Raw genomic sequence first — 21,756 nt, 5'->3', positions numbered from 1 at the left:
AAATAAATTAAAGACGAAATAAGCGATCAAACAAACTGGGATGTTATGGCCAAGCCTGAACTTAGACTGAACAGTGACCTCACCCTCGATTGGACCATCGGTTCGAGCCCAGTTGTGAATGAAGAACAGGATAAGTGAACAAGAACTTTATCAGTAGCTAAAAGGCAGAAAATAAACTTGTATTGCTTTAATTCGCGTGTTACAAAAGAAAATTTTTCCCTTTATATAGTAGGGGAGTTTTACCCCTAGTGTAAGTCTAAAAAAGGTAAAAAATTCCTTTCTCGTTAATTACTGATCCATAACCAACATCGAGCGCGATCCGCACCGTGATATCTGGTTGGGTGCGTATATCACGCCCCATAACCATCGTGTGTAACCGTTTACTGTGTTTCCCGAGGTCTTAGAACTCATTCTTGGCCCAGGACGTGTTACTTCGCCATACCGGATGACGAGCACATCGTTCACTCTTCCTGGGCCCTGATACGAAGAGTCTCTAACCTCGATTACAATCTCATACATCCGTGCCCTTCTTCCGTTTTCTCACCGGAAAATCGGGGTAGACATTACCCCCGATTTTACCCGTACACAGATAGTCCCCTCATTTTCGCAGAGTACGTTTATCGAAACGATGGGAAGCGACAGATGAACCCTGGTTCCTTCCATCGTACGTCACAAAAGAGATGACGGATAAATTAAAACGTCTCATCAGTCGCATCATTTTAATGTCGGACACGTGTCAGTCACCAGTTGACTGTCATCGAATGCGAAATGTTGCGCATTGACTTTTTTCCCTCTATAAAAGCTTCGACCCTTTTTCACTTTTTCCACTTTCCGATTCTAGAATTTACCCTCGAACTCTCTAATTGCTTTTAACTCCTCCAAATGTTCATACATTGCTCCTTGAACCTTCATATCTTCATCTTCAATCCTTATACATTTTCTTCGGATCTTCAACCCAGACCTTCATACCTTCATACCATCTTCAAATCTTCATATTTTTCTTCAAACCTTCATATTTTTCTTCAAACCTCATATTTTTCTTCAAAACTTCATATTTCCCAGATTACGATGGCAAAAACCTCCAATTAGTGCCTCAGCAGGCTGCTCCTTCATCGTCTCACCCATCCACAAATGCCGAGGTTTCCGTTCCCAAGGTGGCTCAAGAGCCCCCCATGAAGAGCTTTGTACCTGCGGGCTGCTCTATCGGGAACGACTTCCACGTCGAGAAAGCCTCTAGTCAACATGACCGAGGCGAGGGAGCATGGAGATACATATGCTCTGTTACTGAGGAAACTCTGCCCGTAGTTCGAGCGGACTGTAACTGGGAGGGTAAGGATGTGGTCGTCCCGGGCCCAATGAAACATCACTACTCACATGAAAGGGTATTTAAGTGTTTGCACTTACCCCTTCACGCTCGCCCCGATGGACCCCATAGTCATTGCTTTCTGTAAAATGTACGAGGTGTGCCTTGGGCAAATCCACCCGTCCTTTTGGAGGATCGTGATCCTCATACGTTATTTTGTGAATATGGAAGCCCCTCAGTTCACCCTCGGCCACCTACTTTGCCTATAAAGTCCCCAAATCTTCCGAGGGGGGCTGATCAAGCTCGTCTGCCGAGCAAGCAAGGCTCCATTCTCGAGCATCGACGAGGACCAGATCGAGGATGGCAGGGAAGGTTCGTTCGGGTGAAAATCGAAGACCACATCCCTTCCGAGTTCCTGCCGTTCTCCGAGAAGTGGAACGTTTTCGGTAAGTACTTTCCTTCTCGAGTATTTGTCATTTCTTTTTGTTCTTTCTCTCATCGCCCATGTTTGTCGCCGTGCAGCTGTTGCCCAAGTTCCTAATGTAGTTCCCTGCTTCAAGGAGTGGATTTAGGGGATCTACAAACAGATGACATATTCCGAGCGCGCATGGCGCAAGCTCTCGAAGGGCAAATGAGAGGCCCGTTCCCATAGTGAGGTTCTTCCCCGAATAACTTCTTTTAAACTTTAAGCTTACACATTGCTATGCCTTCTCTTTTCTTACAGGTTTTCCCAAGACCACCGAACTAAGGACGTTAGATGAGGACGAGGATCTGTCCTCGCTTGTCGAACCCTCCGCTTTGGGACAGCCCGGGGCTACTGTAAAGGAGGAGGAGAAGAAGTAAATAAAGTCCTCGGGTTCCCCAGATGCCGAGGCGAAGAAGAAGAAAGTGACCATCTGGGTCCGAAAAACCAAGAAGAGCACCAAGTCCAGGGTATCAAACTCTGATTCCCTCTACCGGCTCAGGGATGAGCTCGAGGACGACTACCTTTTTATTTCTCATGGGTCGACCCTTAACGAGGGGGAGCAGGCGGCGACCAAGGAAAAAGATCATGAGGTCGATCCCCCTTTAAATCGGGAACGAGAGGGAGGGACGGAGGCTGTGGCCCCCCGGGAAGCCGCTCCTACCCGAAGGAGGCAGCTGGTGTCATTGACATCATGGAGACACCCTCCTACACTGAGTCCATGCTTGAAGAGGACCATGCAGGCAAAGAAAAGTCAAGTGAGATGGCGCAGGGTTCAGACGACACTTTCAACACATTCTTCGATATCATGGATATGGCCGCACTAGAGATTTTCGAGCTTGGTCACCTGGAGGTCCCAAAAAAGGATGTGCCATCGGGAGCGGGCGAGCCGAGTTCGAGCCCGAAACAGTGAAGCAATTTCCTGCTCCAAGCGCGAACCCCGAGCGTAAGAGAACAGTTGTTCTTACAATCCCGGAGGACGCTCGGGTCCTATCTACTCCGGTGGGCATAGTCAGCTACCTCCATTTACTAAGGAAGACCAGGCGAAGATGAACGAGGTGGGCACGTCGAGCCTCTTCAACGAGGCGCAATAGGCGCTGAATCGAGTAAGGCGTCGGCCCTTTTATACCACTTTGTGATTCTTACTTGGTTTTTGATGTGCTCTATTTAACTTCATTGTTTTTTCAGGCTTTAGTGCTTCATCACAAAAGCTTCCTCCGGTCCCGCTTAGATATCAGCCAGCTTGAGTTCGAGCTCAAAGAGCAGGTCCGGAAAAAGGACATGTACAGGGCTCTTAGTGAGCAGCAGGATGAGGCCCTCAAGGACCTCCCGATTTTTCAGGCCGAGCTAGAAAATGCCCAGAAGGAGGCCTCGACCTTGAAGCAGGAATACGCCGACATGGTTAAGAAGGTAAAGATCTTTGAGGCTAAAAACAAGCAGCTAGTTGTGGTGACTAATAACACAACTTCGTAGGTCCAAAAGAAGATAGACCTAATTGACCAAGTTCGGGATGAGATGGATTAGGTCAAGGCCACGACCGAGGTGTGAAAGGGCAGGATGGACATGATGGCTTCGGAGAAAGAAGTTGCAAAAGCGGAGCTGGCATCGGTCGAGAACCAACTCTAGGTGGCGAAGGACAGAGCCGATAAGTGGTCTCGGCTAAATGATGATCTCCGGTCATAGCTGAGCTCGGCCGTTACGAAACGGGACGCCCTCGGGCAAGAAATGCCGCACTGAGATCCAAATTGGGTGCAACCTCTTCTGACATCGAGGAAATGTTGGCCCAGTACAAGGACGATATGGTGGTAGCCGAGACCCGCTTAAAGACGAAGTCTGAGTGCATAAAGCGACTATCCCGGAGAGAGATCCTCGAAGAGATCCATGCCCGAGGTTTCGACCTATCGGCCGAGATTGAGAAAGCCAGGAGACTCGAGGCCGAGGCAAAGGAGCTCTACGAGCCTGAGGGTCTCGAAGGCTCCGAGCGTTCCGAGGGCTCCGACGGTTCTGGCGACTAGTCGGGCCACGGTGAAGACCAAGCGTAAATGCCTTAGTTCTTTTCAATATTTCCTTGTGTATTTTTTTGTTTATTTTGAGGCCATTCTATCGTGCCTTTGTAAATATATTTTGGAGTATATACAATTTTTCCCTTTTCGGGAATACTGCGTCTTTACTTTTCCAGCATCTACTTGCAATTTTCTATTTGCATATTGTTTTTAATGCCTTAGCATAAAATCATATGCAACTCTAGAGCATCCGTTTTTCGAACTTCCGAATGGATTCCAACTTCGATGCAACTTTGGGTTACTTATGGTTTCGAATCCTCGGTAAAACCGAAGGTTTTAAGACGCTGAAGTGTTTTTAGATGATATTTTTGTCGAGGGTAACCTTTAAATGGGTTTCGATTTTTCGTAAGGGGCTTACTTTCTGGTTACAGACTTCGGACATCTCCAAGCCGTTTTTAGGGTGGTCGTAGCCTTTCATATTCAGGAACCGCCTAGTGGGTTTGGTGCCTCCGAGATTTGGTATCCCGGTCGTCCAAATTTTCATCGGGCGACAGTCCCCGAGTAGGGGCAGCCCGTGGGCTTGACAGTCCCCTAGTAGGGGTAGCCCGTGGGCTTTTAGGATCTAGGATCTAAGAAGCAAAATGCACAGTAACAAAGTGTAAGGAAAGTAGAAATTTCTTTCATTGCTTAATATGCAAGGTACATGATCGAAGGCGCATAAAAACTTGTGTTGAGGCTAGAGTGGACTATGTGGGCACGGTTCATATAGCCGTTTGACCCTTACAATGAATCCTAACCACCAAGCCTTAGTTTTTAGCACATAAAATTTTCTTTTCCCTTGCTAAAGATCTTAATCCGGGGGTAATGGCCCCCAGTATCCAAGGTCGAACTCGTAGGGCTTGAATACTGTTGATCTGATACAAACACTCATCGATTCCGATTTGAGACCACTATTCAAATCTAAGGTAACACATTTTACTGTTGCCTCATTAAAAACCTTGACGAAAAACCCACTACGGGAAAAAATCGGTTCAAGGGGAAAAGAGTAAAACACGTGCTTTCAGACCTAATAGCCACATCCGTCCTTGGCCGATTACCTGCATACGTTAGTCCGATTTATAACACAATTAAAAGGGACTTGAGTCTGTACCTTAGCAGTAGTACCGCTTTAAGTGTGTCACATTCTAGTTGTTTGGTAGTTGTACACCATTTCCGCGTTCGAGTTTATATGAGCCTTTCTCGGTTATTCTGACAACTCGATACGCCGCTTCCCAATTCGAGCCTAGTTTTTCTTCGTTCGGGTTCCTAGTGTGTAGTGTTACCCTTCTCAATACCAAGTCCCCGACTTGAAAATGTTGGAGGTTGGTTCTTCGATTTTAGTATCTTTCTACTTGCTGCTTCTGGGCAGCCAACCGGACCATAGCGACTTCCTGCCTTTTGTCCAACATTTCCAGGCTCGTGATCATGGCCTCACCGTTTGACTCTTCAATAGCATATTGGAATCTGAGGCTCGGTTCCCCCACCTCGACTGGTATTAAGGCTTTAGCTCCGTAGACCAGAGAAAACAGTGTGGCCCAGTGCTTGATTTCGAAGTCGTACGGTATGCCCACAGGACTTCGGGCAAAATCTCTTTCCATTTTCCTTTTGAACCGGTCAACCACTTTTTCAGGTTTTGGAGTATAGTCTTCTTCGTTGATTCCAACTGCCCGTTCCCACTAGGGTGGTAAGGCGTTGATAGTATCTTCTTGATCTTGTGATCTTCGAGAAACTTACTTACTTGCTGCCGACGAATTATTTTTTGCTGTCGCAAACAATCTCGGCCAGTATCCCAAATCAACATATTATGTGATCCCAGATGAAGTCAATGTCTTCTTTCTCTCGGACCTTTTCAAATGCTAGAGCCTCAACCTATTTGGAAAAATAATCGGTCATGAATAGTATGAGTTGAGTTTTATCGGGTGCCCGTGGCAGGTGATTGACGATATCCATTCCCCACTTCATAAATGGCCACGGAGACAGGACCGAGTGGAGCATTTCTCCCGATTGATGGATCATCGGGGCGTGTCTTTGTAACTCGTCGCACTTCCGCATGAAGTCTTTCGCATCCTTTTCCATTTCGATCTAGTAGTAGTCTAACCTGATTAGCTTCCGAACCAAAGATTCTGCCCCCTAATGGTCCCGCAAGTGCCCTCGTAAACTCCTCTCATAGCGTATTTGGTCTCCCTTGGTCCCAAGCATCTGACTAGTGGGCCAAAGAAAGACCTCTTGAACAATGCCCCTTCGACCAAGCTAAATCTGGAGGCTTTAGTGCGCAGGGTTCTCGATTCTTTGGGATCCGAAGGCAATTTTCCTGTCTTCAAGTAGTCTATATATTTGTTTCTCCAATCCCAAGTTAATCTCGTTGAGTTCACTTCGGCATGGCCTTCTTCTATCAGCGAATCATCAGTTGCATTACTACTCCCGAGCTGAATACATTGGAATCGACCAACGACCCCAAGTTAGCCAGTGCATCGGCCTCACTGTTTTAATCTCATGGTATATGTTGTAGGGTCCATTCCCTGATTTGGTGTAAGGTTACCTGCAATTTGTCCAAGTACCTCTGCATCCGTTCTTCTTTTACTTCGAACGTTCTGTTACCTTGATTTACCACGAGGACGGAGTCGCACTTGGCTTCGATCACTTTGACCCCAAGGCTCTTAGCCATTTCTAGACCTACAATCATGGTCTAATACTCGGCCTCATTATTAATCAATTTACAGTTTTAATAGACTACCTAATTATATTTCTCGTATGTGGTTTTAATACGACACCGAGCCTGGACCCCTTCGTGTTGGAGGCACCGTCCGTGAAGAGGGTCCAGATCCCCAAAGTAGTCCCTGTAAGCACTAGTTCCATTTCGACTTCGAGTATTAAGGCCGGCCTAAAGTTGGCCACAAAGACTACCAAAATCTTATATTTTATGGTGGTTGTCGGTACTCGATATCGTACCCGCTAATTTCCACGGCCCATTTGGCCAACCTGCCCGAGAGCTCGGGCTTAGACATGATATTCCTCAACGGGTAAGAGGTTACGACACATATAGGATGGCACTGAAAATACGGCTTTAGCTTCCTGGAAGCGCTTAGCAAAGGAGCGCTAATTTTCCACTTACCGCCACCTTGAAAATTGCCATGTAGAGGTACAGTTGTTCGTCTGCCTTCGAAGTGTCCAGCAGGGAGAGGCTCGACAGGTACCATTTGAGTTCTTCCAATTGCTGGCATTCTGGGGTCCAGGAAAAGTTATTCTTCTTCTTTAATAGCGAGAAGAATCGATGGCTCTTGTCTAAGGACCTCGAGATGAACCGGCCCAAGGTGGCTATACACTCGGTCAGTCTTTGAACGGCCTTAATGTTGTCCACCATGGTGATATCCTCTATGGACTTTATTTTGTCGGGGTTGATCTCGATTCCTCGATTCGATACCATGAACCCGAGGAATTTTCCTGATCCGACTCCGAATGCGCACTTCTCCGGGTTTAGCTTCATGTCTTACTTCTTTAGTATGTCGAAGGTTTCCTGCAAATGTTTCAAATGGTCTTCTGCTCGTAGGGACTTGACAACATATCGTCAATATAAACTTCCATCGATTTGCCTGTTTGTTCTTCGAACATCCAATTTACTAGGCATTGGTAGGTGGCACCTGCGTTCTTTAAGCCAAACGACATTACGTTATAACAATAGGTGCAGAATTTGGTAATGAAAAAAGTCTTTTCTTGGTCGTCCGGGTCCATCCAAATTTGGTTGTACCCGGAGTAGGCATCGAGAAAGCTGAGTATCTCGTGCCCGGACATTGCGTCGATCATTCGATCATGTTAAGCAAAGGGAAAGAATCCTTACGGCATGCTTTGTTTCGGTCTTTGTAATCCACACACATTCTTAATTTATTTCCCTTTTTAGGCACTACCACCATGTTAGCTAGCCAGTCAGGGTATTTAACTTCCCGGATGAATCCTATTTTAAGAAGTTTGGATACCTCATCCTTGATGAACGTATGTTCGACCTCGGACTGTGGCTTCCTCTTCTGTTTAACCGGATGGAACTTCGGGTCCAAACTCGACTTGTGAGTGGTTACCTCCGGTGGGATACCTGTCATGTCAAGATGGGACCAAGTGAAACAATCGACGTTAGCTTTATGAAAATCAACAAGTTTTTTCCTGAGCCCAAGGGTTAATCCTGTGCCTAGTTATACCTTTCGATCCGGCAGGTGTTCGATTAATATGACTTGCTCCAACTCTTCAACCGCCGATTTGGTGGAATCAGTGTCATCAGGAGCTATGAATGATCTCGTGACATCATAATCATCCTACTCGTTTGTTCCTCGTTCCTCTGGTTCGGTCGAGGTCGAACCAGTGATTGCTATTTAATTTCTTCCTTTCTGGTCAGCTCCACATTCCTTGATGTCGAAATCGGGGAAATCAGGATTACTTCGTCAACAGAGAACATATCCTTTGTGGTATGTTGTTCTCTGTAGACCATCTTGACTCCACCAGGTGTGGGGAATTTCAACGTCTAGTGCAAGGTCGAGGGTCCGCCCTTATGTTGTGAACCCACGGCCTTCCGAATAGAGCATTAGGCCTCATGTCCCCCTCGATAACGTGGAACTTTATTTCTCCATCCCAACAGTGTTTACTAGCAAGGTTATTTCCCCTTTAGTGGTCTTACTTGCCATGTTAAATTCGTTCAACACCCGGACTGCTGGCACAATTTGGTCCTGCAACCCCAATTGTTGTACGACCCTTGATCTGATGATATTGGCCGAGCTACCTGGATCGATCAACACACGTTTAAATCAAGATTTTTCGAAAGTACGGATATTACTAGTGTATAATTGTGAGGTTGTACGATGCCCTCGGCATCTTCATCGCTGAACGAAATAGCTCCCTCCGGAACATAATACCGGGTGTGCTTTTCCCTCGTGTTGGATACTTTAATACGTTTAATTGTTGGTCCTTGGGGGACATCGACTCCTCCGATGATCATGTTGATCACGTGCTGAGGCTCCTTTGTTCGACCTGTTTGTTGGCATCCCTGTTCCTGAAGTGATTTTTGGCTCGATCACTTAGGAATCCTCGGAGGTGTCCGTTGTTGAATAACGGGGAAACTTCTTCTCTTAACTGTTGGCATTCTTTGGTCCTGTGGCCATGAGTGACGTGATATTTTCACATCAAATTGGGATCTCTCTAGGTAGGATCGGACTGCAAAGGTCGGGGCCACTTGGTCTCTTTAATGCGTCCTATGGCCGACAGATGCTGGCGCTGTCCACGTTGAAGTTGTATTCCGACAATCTCGGTGCTTCCCTGCTCCCCAGTAGCCCATTGAACCTATTTTTTCTCATCAAGCCTCGGCCACAGGCCGTCGATTGATTCTCTTCTCGTTCCTTATGGGATGACGCCCAGATCCATTTCCTCTTTGGTCCACACTGTATGGTTGATACTGATCTCGTACCGGTCTTGGCTCTTGATCAGTGGCCCTCTTAGGTCTATCGTCAGCCCTGATGGGGTAAACAAGTCCAGAAGGGGCCCCGAGTTGGTCGTCCTCGACCCCGATCTTTGACTGGTACCTGTTGTGGACGTCAGCCCTAGTTACCCCCGGGTACTCCACCAAATTTTGTTTAAGTAGTTGAGAGGCCAGAACTTCGGGGGTTAATCCCCTGAGTGAATGCATGAACGGCCCAATCATCTACAACCGGAGGTAGGTCCATCCATTCCATCTGGAACCTTGACACGAACTCCCTGAGCATCTCGTTGTCCCCATGTTTAACTTTGAAAAGGTCTGATTTTCCGGTCTTGACTTTGATGGCCCCGGCATGGGCTTTTACGAAAGCATCTACAAGCATAGCAAACGGGTCAATGGAATTTGAGGGCAAGTTGTGATACCATATCATTGCTCCTTTGACAAAGTCTCCCCAAACTTCTTCACTAACATCGATTCGATCTCATCGTCTTCCAAGTCGTTCCCCTTTATTGCGCACGTGTAGGAGGTCACTTGCTCATTTGGATCTGTGGTCCCATTATATTTGGGGATGTCGGGCATACAAAACCTCTTCGGGAACGGCTTTAGTGCCGGGCTCGGAGAAAAAGGCTTCTGGATAAACTTCTTGGAGTCGGGCCCCTTCCATATCGGGGGAGCCCCCGGGATCTGACCGACCCCGGAATTGTATATTTTCACCTTCTTGTCATTTGCCTCAATTTTCTTCTCACCTAATTCCACCCGTTTTGTCAATGCTTCAATCATTTTCATTACCTTAGGATTGACCCTGTGTTCAGCTTCACCCGGTCTCTCGGTGATTTGTCCGTTTCTTCGAGTGCTTTCCCAGGATTGTTTGGGCTCAACCCTGTTTGGGGCGTGGCTTTGATTCTGCAGCTGCGCTATCGCCGCATGTTGAGCCTGCAATATTTCGAAGATTAGCCGTAGGCTTACCCCATCACCTTCGCCTTTGGGCGCTTCTCGGGTTGTCGGTCGGGTTCGCCCGCGAATACTATTTTTGGAATCAGTTGGCAAATTGACGTTGATGGCCACATGCGAGTTAACATTGATCGGATTGGCAACTAGTACACTGTTGGGATCGGCAGGAGACACCTCATTGCTGGGCACCAAATTATTATTTTCACCGTGATGGCCAGACTCAGCCTCAACGTTCAAGTGAGCAGACTGAGAGTTTGATATTTTTGGGCTGACCTGAAATTAAGACTTCAAAAAGCAAGCGTAAAATAGGGTGTGTTATGAAGATTCGTATCAAATCACCACTATTATCCTTAGTCCCACGGTGGGCGTTAAATTGTTTGCACCAAAAATTGGATTACAATTAAATTTATACGCGATTTTAAGGATTCGTGGTTTGATTCAATACAAATAATTAGGAATATTAGATAAAACAATTAAAGACGAAATAAGCGATCAAACCAATTGTGATGTTATGGCCAAGCCTGAACTTAGACTGAACAGTGACCTCGCTTTCGATTGGACCTTCAGTTCGAGCCTAGTCGTGAATAAAGAGCAGAATAAGTGAATAGAAACTTTATTAGTAGCTAAAAGGCAGAAAATAAACGTGTATTGCTTTGATTCGCGTGCTACAGTGTGTGTTACAAAAGAAAAACTTCCCCTTTATATAGTAGGAGAATTTTACCCCCGGTGTAAGTCTAAAAAAGGTAAAAATCTTCCTTTCTCGTTAATTACTGATCCATAACCGACATTGAGCGCAATCCGTTCCGTGATATCCGGTTGGGTGCGAATATCACGGCCCTCTATCCGTCGTGCGTAACCATTTACCATGTTTCCCAAGGTCTTATAACTCATTCTTGGCCCGGGGCGTGTCACTTCGCCATACATGATGACGAGCACATCGTTCACTCTTCCTGGGCCTCGATACGAAGAGTCTCTAACCTCGATTACAATTTCGTGCATCCGTGCCCTTCTTCTCTTTTCTCACCGAGAAATCGGGTAGACATTACCCCCGATTTACCCGTACACAATCATATCATCATCATGTTTCAAACCACATTTCTAAGTGATTTTTGGTATACATCGGAAGTTCTCTAAAAGTTAAAAAAAAAAAAAAAGAAAGATTGATGCTTTCCTTTTTAGTGTAATTCAAGAAAATGGTACTTTTTATATATTATAAGACTCCTTATATTCGAATTTAAAATTTAAAATTTCACCTTAATGACATACTCTTAGAATCATAAAACTATCATGTCATATTGTCATGATTCGGACCAACTTTCTAAGTGAATTTTGGTACATGTCGGAAGTTCTTTAATAAAGAAAGATTTATGCTTATTGAAATACCATCATATAAAATATAAAATATATGTAATGCAAAAGGAAAGTTAAACATATGAATAGCTTTTTAGGCTCATTGAACAAGCTGGAGAAGACCTTTTGTTGTTGTTACTGTGTTAAAACACAAAATAAGAAAACTGTTAGAAGAATAAAAGAAACTGGAAAAACAGTAAAGATTAAGAAATATTCCGAGTCCACAATTTGCTTGTGCGTCCTTAATGAGTTTTAACCCCCTCACACGTTGCCAAGGTAATGGATTAAATCCTCCCAGGATAAAACGGAATAAACCTTCCTGCAACAGTGGCAATACAAACTGCAGGATACCAACGAACTTAAAGAACGGAGCAAAATCACACTTACGAATTTGAGAGAGAGAGACTGCGAATTAGAATGCAGTATTTTCAGAAAGAAGGAAGTTCTGTAATGTTTTGGTGTAGTAAAAACGAAGCCATGCCTCAGAATTTATAGGCAATTATTGGAAGAGGTGTGATGTTTGTTCTGGAAAAGGTGCCTTTTCAGAAGTTTACGCGGCCTGCCGCGGTTACGCCAGGACCGCGGCCAGAGTGGCCCTCTGAATCTGCAGCAGGGTTCTGGCATTTAATTAATTATTAAATAATTAATTAAATAAATTTTGTCCAAAAAATAATCTTATCGATCATTTGACGAAGCCGAAGCCGAGCCGAGCGACGACGACGGCACGAGGGTTCATTCTCTTCAACTCCTTTTAAGAGCTTTAAGAAGTGATTCTATATATAAGCACACAAATGTAGTTGTCCCTCACCAATGAGGGACAAAGTGCAAGTCAAAGCTCACTTCATTCAAATTTTCATTTTCCACCATTTCTAATTCACACTCTTATACTTTAAAGCCCAATGCTTAAAGTCTTTGAAGCTCAATGCCTCTAAAGTCCAACACATTTTCCTAGTAACGAAGCCACATGCACTTCATATAAGGATCCTTTGATAGGACAATAAAATTATTTGGATTAGTAGGTCCTTTGGTTCCATAAACAATAAAATTATATTTGCCCACAAAAATCGACAAAAAGAAAATTAATTATTTTGTAAGTAATTTGTACTTTGTGATCAGAGGGAAGGAGAGCCTTGGCTAAAGTTGCTGCCATGTGATCAGGAGATTATGTGTTCAAGCGGTAAAAATAGTCTCTTGGAGAAATACAGGATAATACTGCGTACAATAGACCGTTGTGGTCTGGACCTTCCCCGAACCCCGCATATAACGAGAGTTTAGTGCATCGGATTTTTTTTTTTTTCATAGGATTTTAGAGTTTTATTATGGCACTTTGCCCTTCTCTAACATTTTGATGATACTTCTCAAACTCGAAATTATAGAGCTATAATAATTCATACTTAGATTATCGAATTTAGTACTCACAGATGTTCTCTAAACATATGCAAAGGATAGTTGCTTTCCTTAATATTATCGAAACCTTATAAAACAAATTTACGTACAAATAACATGAATTAAATACTTACACTTTTTGTATGAAAAAAGAAGTAAAGAAAAAGGACAAATAAAATTAAAATAAAAGAAAACATCACCAAAAGAAGCAAAAGTAAAATTGTCTATCCATTTCTAGAAATAAAGTTTTACCCAAATATCTTCCTTCCTTTTTGGATCAAAACTCTTCACAAATACCACCAAAAATCAACCCTTAACCAACCCCTACCCCCCCCCCCCCCTCCACCACAAATCTTCTCCTCCATTGTTGTTTCTATCAATGAAACCTAGTATTGAAAATGGCTTCAGATCTGAACTTAATACCACTATGAAAATTTCGTAGATATTTTGTTCGAATTGATCCATGAAGTTTCCGATTGGCATTTACATATATGATTTAGATTACTATCTTCAATCTCTAATTATTCCCTTTTTTTTCTTGCATTTCCAGCTACTGCCATGTCTAGGAACAATCTTAAGATCCATTTGTCAATCGGTAAGATCCAACCCGGATCCGAAAATAGAAACGGGTCGCCTGTTTATACCGCTAGTGGTGCATGCGAGCATTTGTCGGAGCTCCGATCCAGAGTTGGGCCGAACCCGTTTATCAATTTCCGGGGCTGTGTGAAGGTCCAGCCATTGGGGCGTGCGTCCATCCGCCGCGAGCCGCCGAATGAGCTGGTGAGATGTGGTGCGTGCGGACAGGCGCCGCCGCGGTTGTACGCCTGCGTCACGTGCGCCGCGGTATTCTGCCGTGTGCACGCCCCGTCGCATCCGGCGGGGAACGCTTCCGATCCCTCGCTGCACAGCATCGCCGTGGACATCGACCGGGCCGAGCTGTTCTGCTGCGGGTGTAGGGACCAGGTGTACGATCGCGACTTCGACACCGCCGTAGTACTAGCGCAGACGGAGGCTACCGTGATCGGATCAATACAAGACCCTCCGCCGCAGCCAGAGAACACGCGCAAGAGGAGGCGCGTGGAGTATAAGCCGTGGACGCCTGATGTGAAAGAGCAAGTCTTGATCGTCGGGAATTCAAGTCCGTTGCCGAGTCAGCTCGGCAATGACTCAACAACCCCAGAAGTACAATGGGGTTTGAGGGGCCTTAACAATCTTGGGAACACGTGTTTTATGAGCTCAGTTCTTCAAGCATTGCTTCATACACCACCATTGAGGAATTATTTTCTAAGTGATAAGCATAACAGATATTTTTGCCAGCGAAAGAATAGTAGTGTTATAACAAGGAGTAGTATTGATAATGGGAATAAGAACTCAACAATGTTGTGTTTGGCTTGTGATTTGGATGCAATGTTTTCTGCTGTTTTCTCTGGTGATCGGACCCCTATTAGTCCGGCAAAGTTCCTCTACAGGTCTGCATTTGATCATGTTTTCTTGGTTTGTTGAGATCATGTTTGGCTTTGTTATAATGCGCATGCGTTTTTTGTGTGTGTGTGTGTGTGTGAGTGAGAGAGAGAGGTTCATATAGCTGATCCCAATTTGCTTGGGATTGAGGCATAGTTGTATATAGTTCTTTTTTATAAGGATAACAATACATTTGTAAAAGATTCCTTAATTTAGCTTGGGTTATGCCCTTCTTTGAAAATGATGTAGAGACAAGATTAAGTTTTTTACTATTGGGATTCTATGTACCACCCTTTTCCCTTCATAGAGGTGAAATTAGCCAGTGGTGTATAACTTGGTTGTGATATAATACATTTGTAATTTGTTTTATTAGATGTGGATTTCTTTTTTTTTTTTTGAGTATCTAGTTGCAGTCTGTGCTGTATCTCATTCAGATGGATGTAAACCTTTCTTTGGAACAGCTGGTGGAAGCATGCATCAAATCTTGCAAGTTATGAACAGCAGGATGCTCATGAGTTTTTCATTTCCGTGCTTGATGGGATTCATGAAAGGATGCAGAACGATAAGGGAAAGGCGTTGAGTCCAGGTAAATTTGTTTGTTGCATTAGAGTATCTATTAGTTGCCCATCTTTTCTCCGCCCATCACCTTGCCTATATTAGTATCTTATTTTCCCTTTTCCCTTTTCTTCCGAATTAGACCAATCATTGAGATTAGTTTTTTTTGTTGTTGTACTGGGAAAATTATTGACAACATTGTTTATATATATTTTTTAATAAAGTAACATAAATCCAACATAGCCAAGGGACGCTAGTATTGTAAATACCTCAAATAAGTGGATTACTGAAACTTGTACAGGTACTTGCAAAGGTCAAGTCCTTCAGTAGGTGAATTTTTTGAATTTTTTTTATTGGTGGGGAGGGGGTGGAAGAAGCAATTTATGTCAGAAGCAGAATAGTGTGTTCAAGCATCTTTGTGATGTCTAGTAACGTCTGACTTAAAGGCACTCAGGGCCTACTTGATGGGCTTATCTTTGTTCTAGCATCTCATCTCTCATGGCAATCCCAACTTCCATTGTCACTGAGAAAAAATAGTAATATTTGAATGCAGGTTATGGTTTAGGTCTTTTCTTTGCGATAGGCGATTTACCAGTTGATATTTGCTGTCAGGCTTAGAGATGTTTCTCAAAAGGAAAAAGATTTCTTCCTACTCTCCCCAGTAAGTCTCAGTTTGGTTAGTCTTTTTGATTTCAGCATAGGAGTTTTCTTCTGGTACAATAGTTTCTCATATTAACTCGCACTTTTACCATGTTTTAGGGTATTACTCTCGAGTGAGCTGATCGCAACCTTCAAGAAAGCTTGAACTCGTTACTAGGTTGACAGCCTTTTGCTTACTCCTTTCTATAAGCCCCTATGTGCCTTATTATTCTTGTGAGTCTAGCTCCTCGGTACCTCGCATTTCTTAGCAGAGCAATCATTAGAGGGGTAACTCCTTAGCAACAATTCATTTCTACCATTGTAAATATGCTGATTTGGTTCTGACTTAAGTGACACGTACTTTAATTGTGAGAGTTCACACCTATTCTCATTCCTCTTAATTAGAAGATTGGTACAGGGCTATCTGCCCTGAGTTTGCAAAATTTAGTTAACACCTGGGTATTGCATTTAAATAATGAATACACATTATCTATGATTCTGAATGTTTTTGTGTAAATGGAATAAATAGAGCTTTTGAGGCAATAAATGTGTTGCGGATACATTTCTTACTGAGTTTTTTACTTTTATGTCAATAGTACTCCGTTGCTTTTAGCTACTCATTCTGTTGGTTGCCATTCCTGATAGGAGATTGTTGTTTTGTCTAGTAATGCAATAGTTCATAGAACTTTATGGCATAACTGTACTTTTGCTTGTTATGAAGTGTGTCGAGGAGCACGTTAAGCTGTGCATATTAAGTATGTTACTGTGTAACTTATTAGGAGTACACTGCGTTTTTTCAGCTGTGATCTCATTTTATCAGATCTTTTTCTTTGGCACAGGTAGCGGAGACTGTTGCATTGCTCATAGAGTATTTTCTGGAGTCTTGCGGTCTGATGTCATGTGTACAGCTTGTGGCTTCACATCTACTACATATGATCCATGTATAGACATCTCCTTGGACTTGGAACTGAGCCAGGGGAGTTCCTCAAAGATGACATCAAAGAAGTCTCATAATACTCACAAGAAGGAAGCAGAATCTGGAAAGTTTAGCCAAAACGGTCGAATTTCTTCGTTGATGGGATGTTTAGATCATTTCACAAGACCTGAGAAATTGGGTTCTGATCAGAAGTTCTTCTGCCAACATTGTCAAGTGAGACAGGAATCTCTTAAACAGATGTCCATAAGAAAATTGCCTTTGGTTTCTTGCTTCCATATCAAAAGGTTTGAGCATTCTGTGATTAAGAAAATGTCAAGGAAGGTTGATCACTACCTACAGTTTCCTTTTTCCTTGGACATGTCGCCTTACCTTTCTTCATCTATCTTGAGGAGTCGATTTGGAAATAGAATCTTCTCCTTTGATGGGGACGAGCAAGATGCGTCTTGTGAATCGTCCTCAGAGTTTGAGCTATTTGCTGTCATCACCCATACCGGTAAACTTGATGCTGGCCATTACGTAACATATCTTAGGTTAAGTAATCAATGGTACAAATGTGATGATGCTTGGATCACTCAAGTGAGCGAAAACATTGTGAGAGCTGCGCAAGGATACATGATGTTCTATGTGCAGAAAATGTTGTATTACAAGGCCAGTGAAAACCAGGTTAGCTAAAAGGAAACAAGCAATAGCTACTTTTTTTCGAAGCACTGATGCAGCACTCCAGATTCAAATAACCCATGAGCTCTAGGTACGTAGCTATATGTGCGAAAAGAGGGTCATATGTGAAGCCTTGAATATGTAAGAAGCATCTCCTCTCAAGATAACCGGGACTTTGTAGCTTGATACAGCCTGTCCTTTGTTGGGAGTAGAAGACCAAGCTGATATTTTTGTTTTTTGTTCCAGAGTGCTGCTGTTTTGAGAGTTGAATTCTCAGTTGGAGTGTAATCTTTAGCCTGAATTTTAAAGGCCCACACTCCTGCATTCAGGAAATTTTGGTAACATAATATATTATCCCTTGCAAAAAAGAGATAATTAGTGAAATCTTTCTATTTTTTGTGGCTAACCATAGAAATATAATAATAGTAACTTTGAGGCGAAGAAACCTATTAAAGTTTTTCATATCTTTTTCTTGGATTTTCAAGTTTTCAATATGTTTGGACGTAGTTCTTGTTCTTCTCCAGGCACTTGAGCAACGCTATCTCTGTGCTATATTTGGCTGGTGAAAGAACTTCGCCTTCCAATCAACCAGCAATGGATTACGAATAGATGTGCAATAAAGCAAATTATGTTGATGAGCTAAACACTTTTTGGCTTATATATACATTTGGTAATCACTAAAAGTGCCTATAACCAAGTGTTTATAAGCTCAAAATTGTTAAGTCATAAGTTGGTCACCACCCCTACTTTATCGCTTTCAGCTTATAAGCATTTTTACTTTGATCAAGTTTCTTATTGTCTTATTCTTAATTGTTTTTTGTATTCGCGAAATCAAAAGTTCTAACTCTTTTTTTATTTTCGTAATTCGTCGTGTTCAATAAGATTCTTCTAAATTTGTATATTTCTTTTAGATAGTTTTAAGGGCATTCAATCATTTTAACATAAAAAGTGCTTATCAGTATTTCTTTACAAACACACAATATATCTTCTTTAAATACTCATTTTGTCTAAAAAAAAAAAAGTTCATTTTTTTTTTAAATTTTCGTTACAATGGGGATTAGGGAGTGGAAGAGGAAGAGGAAGAGGAAGAGGAAGGGAGAAGAAGGGGAGGGCAACGAGAATTGAACTCACAACTATTGTATGAGAGACTTTTTTTTTTTTTGGTTTCTCACCCGGTATTCGGTACCCGTATTGAAGTACGACTATATTCGGATTCACGTCGCATAGGATCCCATTAGTGAGAGACTCACTAATACAACTAGGCCTCTTCAATTTGGTTATCACTTTTTTCGTTTTTTCTTTTTTATGTTGTTGTTGCGATCTACTAACATTTTTAGACTATGACGTCAACTATCTAAAAGAAGTCGTCCAGTCTTCTTACTTGAGATAATTTATCCTTGTGTGACGACCCAAAGGGGTCATCACCTGTATTCCTACTCCCTTTGTACTTCTGAGGCCCTGGAAACCTCACTTGGGGGTTGCCTCGACTTGTGTGCGCAGTCCGGGCGCGTAACCGGAAAGTTTAAATGTGAATTTGTGAAAAAAAAAAAAAATTTGATGTTTAAATTGATTGAGTTTGACTTTGGTCAACGTCTTGGGCAAACGGACCCGGACTCGTGATTCGGCAGTCCCGGAGGGTCCGTAGGAAATTTTGGGACTTGGGTGTATGCCCGGAATCAGATTCCGAGGTCCCAAGTCCGAGAAATGAATTATTGTGTGAAATTATTTTCTGAAAATAATTAAAGAATTTGAAAGTGTTATTTGTTTAGAAGACTGTGTTGTTGGGCTCGTATTTTGGTTCCGACGCCCGGCACAAGTCTTAAATATGATTTAAGCAATTGCTGTAAAGTTTGGTTAGATTTGGACGTCGTTTGACGTGTTTTGGACTAAAAACTCTAAACTTGTTGTCTTATGAAAATTGGAAGGAAATCATGGGTCTTGAGGCCTAATTTGATGATTACGATGTTGTTTTGGCGATTGGATCGCACGGATGAGTTCGTAGGATGTTATTGAGTTAGTGTGTATGCTTGGGTTGGAGCCCCGAGGGCTCGGGTGAGTTTTGAGTAGGTCCTGGGAGGCCTTAGGCTTAAAGTATCAGATGTTGCAGTGTTGTAGGCCCCAGCGCGGCCGCGGTCATTCCCGCGAGGTCCGCGCTGGAAGCCACGCGGCCGCGGTGCAATCCGCGCGGTCCGCGCGGCCAGATTCAGAGGGGCCCTCAGCCTTGGTTTGACTAGCGCGACCACGCACCAAGTTCGTGCAGTCCGCGCTGGGAGATTCAGAGAAGGCCCCAGGTGCAAGACACCAGCGCGGCCGCGTACCAAAATCGTGCGGTCCGCGCTGGGTAGGTTCAGAGAGTTGTTTTCCCTCCCTCCCTCGGCGCGGCCGCGGGGCATTTTTGCGCGGTCCGCGCCAGTCCTTCAGCAAAGTATATAAATCTGAGATTTTCAGTCATTTTACACTTTTTCAAAACCCAAAACATAAGAGGCGATTTTCCAAACGATCCTTCTCCTTCAAAACGATTGGTAAGTGATTTCTAACTGATTTTCTATACTCCTTAACATCTTTAAACATAATTTCAACTTCAAAACAAAGATTTTAATGGGGGAATTTGGGAATTTAGGGTAGAACTAGGGTTTCAAAATTTGGGGGTTTTGGACCTCAATTTGAGGTCCAATTCCAAAATAACTTATATATCTGAGTTCATGGGGGAATGGGTAGTCGGGTTTTGGTTCGAACCTCAGGTTTTGACCATGTGGGCCCGGGGGCATTTTGGGGATTTTTGAATAAACTTTGGGAAATTCACTTTTCATGCATTCAAATTTATTAGATTAGCCTTTGTTGATACACTCAAGTAATTTGTGACTAGATTCGAGCGGTTTGGTGGTGAATTCGAAGGGTAAAGCTATACTAGAGGATTGAGTTGAGTTTGGAGCATTCGACGTAAGTGTTTGTTCTAACTTTGGCTTGAGGGAATAGGATTAGGATGTTATTTGCTACTTGCTAAATGTGGAGACCGATTTGAGAGGCAAAGGCATTTTGGAGTAGAGTTTTGCCCGGATTGAGGTAAGTAACACTTTTAAACTTGGTTCTGAGGGTTCGAAACCCCGAATTATGTGTTATGTCGTTTGACGTTTTTTGGACTAAAACTCTAAACTTGTTGTCTTATGAAAATTGGAAGGAAATCATGGGTCTTGAGGCCTAATTTGATGATTACGATGTTGTTTGGCGATTGGATCGCACGGATGAGTTCGTAGATGTTATTGAGTTAGTGTGTATGCTTGGGTTGGAGCCCCGAGGGCTCGGGTGAGTTTTTGAGTAGGTCCTGGGAGGCCTTAGGCTTAAAGTATCAGATGTTGCAAGTGTTGTAGGCCCCAGCGCGGCGCGGGGCAGTCCGCGCGGACCGCATGGCCAGATTCAGAGGGGTCATCAGCCTTGGTTTGACCAGCGCGGCCGCGCACCAAGTTCGTGCGGTCCGCGCTGGGAGATTCAGAGAAGGCCCCAGGTGCAAGACGCCAGCGCGGGCGCGTACCAAAATCGTGCGGTCCGCGCTGGGTAGGTTCAGAGAGTTGTTTTCCCTCCTCCCTCCGGCGCGGCCGCGGGGGCATTTTTGCGCGGTCCGCGCCCAGTCCTTCAGCAAAGTATATAAATCTGAGATTTTCAGTCATTTTACACTTTTTCAAAACCCAAAACATAAGAGGCGATTTTCCAAAGATCCTTCTCCTTCAAAACGATTGGTAAGTGATTTCTAACTAATTTTCTATACTCCTTAACATCCTTAAGCATAATTTCAAACTTCAAAACAAAGGTTTTAATGGGGGAACTTGGGAATTTAGGGTAGAACTAGGGTTTCAAAATTTGGGGGTTTTTGGACCTCAATTTGAGGGTCCAATTCCAAAATAACTTATATATCTAAGTTCGTGGGGGAATGGGTAATTGGGTTTTGGTTCGAACCTCGGGTTTTGACCACGTGGGCCGGGGGCATTTTTGGGAATTTTTGGGCAAAACTTTGGAAAATTCATTCTTATGCCTTCAAATTGGTTTAAACTAGCATTTGTTGATACATTTGAGTAATTTGTGACTAGATTCGAACGGTCATGAGGTGAATCCGGAAGGGTAAAGCTATACTAGAGGCTTAGTTGAGTTTGGAGCTTTCGAGGTAAGTGTTTGGTCTAAACTTTGGCTTGAGGGAATAGGAGTAGAGTCTTATTTGCTACTTGCTAATTGTCGAGTACGATGTATAGGCATGGTGACGAGTATCTATACATTGGTGTCTAGCATGACCGTGGGTCCTATATTGTGAATTCCATGACTTCCTTGTATTATTCATGCCTTGGTGATTATTTCTATTTGTTGTGCAATGATGTGGAAGAAATCGTGACTTATGGATATTGAGGAGCGTTGGCTCCAGTTGTATAGCGAATTGCGAAAGTATAAGTGATAATTGAACCTCTAGAGCATTGGCTCGAGTTGTGAAGTGAATTGTGAAGTAAAAGTGATGAGAGAAAAGATCATATATGTTTCCCTTGGCGGGCCATTGTCGAATTGTGGTTCCCTTGTACT

General features: G+C 43.4%; 1 protein-coding gene across 1 annotated transcript; it reads left to right on the top strand.

Annotated features, from left to right (window-relative positions):
- On the top strand, positions 13,237-17,588 carry LOC109234430 (ubiquitin carboxyl-terminal hydrolase 22-like). The gene is made up of 3 exons (XM_019400414.1): positions 13,237-14,416; positions 14,870-14,994; positions 16,442-17,588. The coding sequence occupies exons 1-3, from the start codon at positions 13,506-13,508 to the stop codon at positions 17,209-17,211; spliced, it is 1,806 nt and encodes a 601-aa protein (XP_019255959.1). The 5' UTR covers positions 13,237-13,505; the 3' UTR covers positions 17,212-17,588.

This window comes from Nicotiana attenuata, chromosome 11 (assembly GCF_001879085.1).
Source record: "Nicotiana attenuata strain UT chromosome 11, NIATTr2, whole genome shotgun sequence".
Classification (NCBI taxonomy): Eukaryota; Viridiplantae; Streptophyta; class Magnoliopsida; order Solanales; family Solanaceae; genus Nicotiana; species Nicotiana attenuata.
The sequence above is the reverse complement of the archived record's forward strand: the minus strand, read 5'-3'. Positions and strand labels throughout refer to the sequence as shown.

Coding starts and splice junctions, on each gene's coding strand:
- LOC109234430 (XM_019400414.1), top strand. CDS start 13,506: ATGTCTAGGAACAATCTTAAGATCCATTTGTCAATCGGTAAGATCCAA. Junction 14,417..14,869: donor CCGGCAAAGTTCCTCTACAG/GTCTGCATTTGA, acceptor TCTTTGGAACAG/CTGGTGGAAGCATGCATCAA. Junction 14,995..16,441: donor GGGAAAGGCGTTGAGTCCAG/GTAAATTTGTTT, acceptor TCTTTGGCACAG/GTAGCGGAGACTGTTGCATT.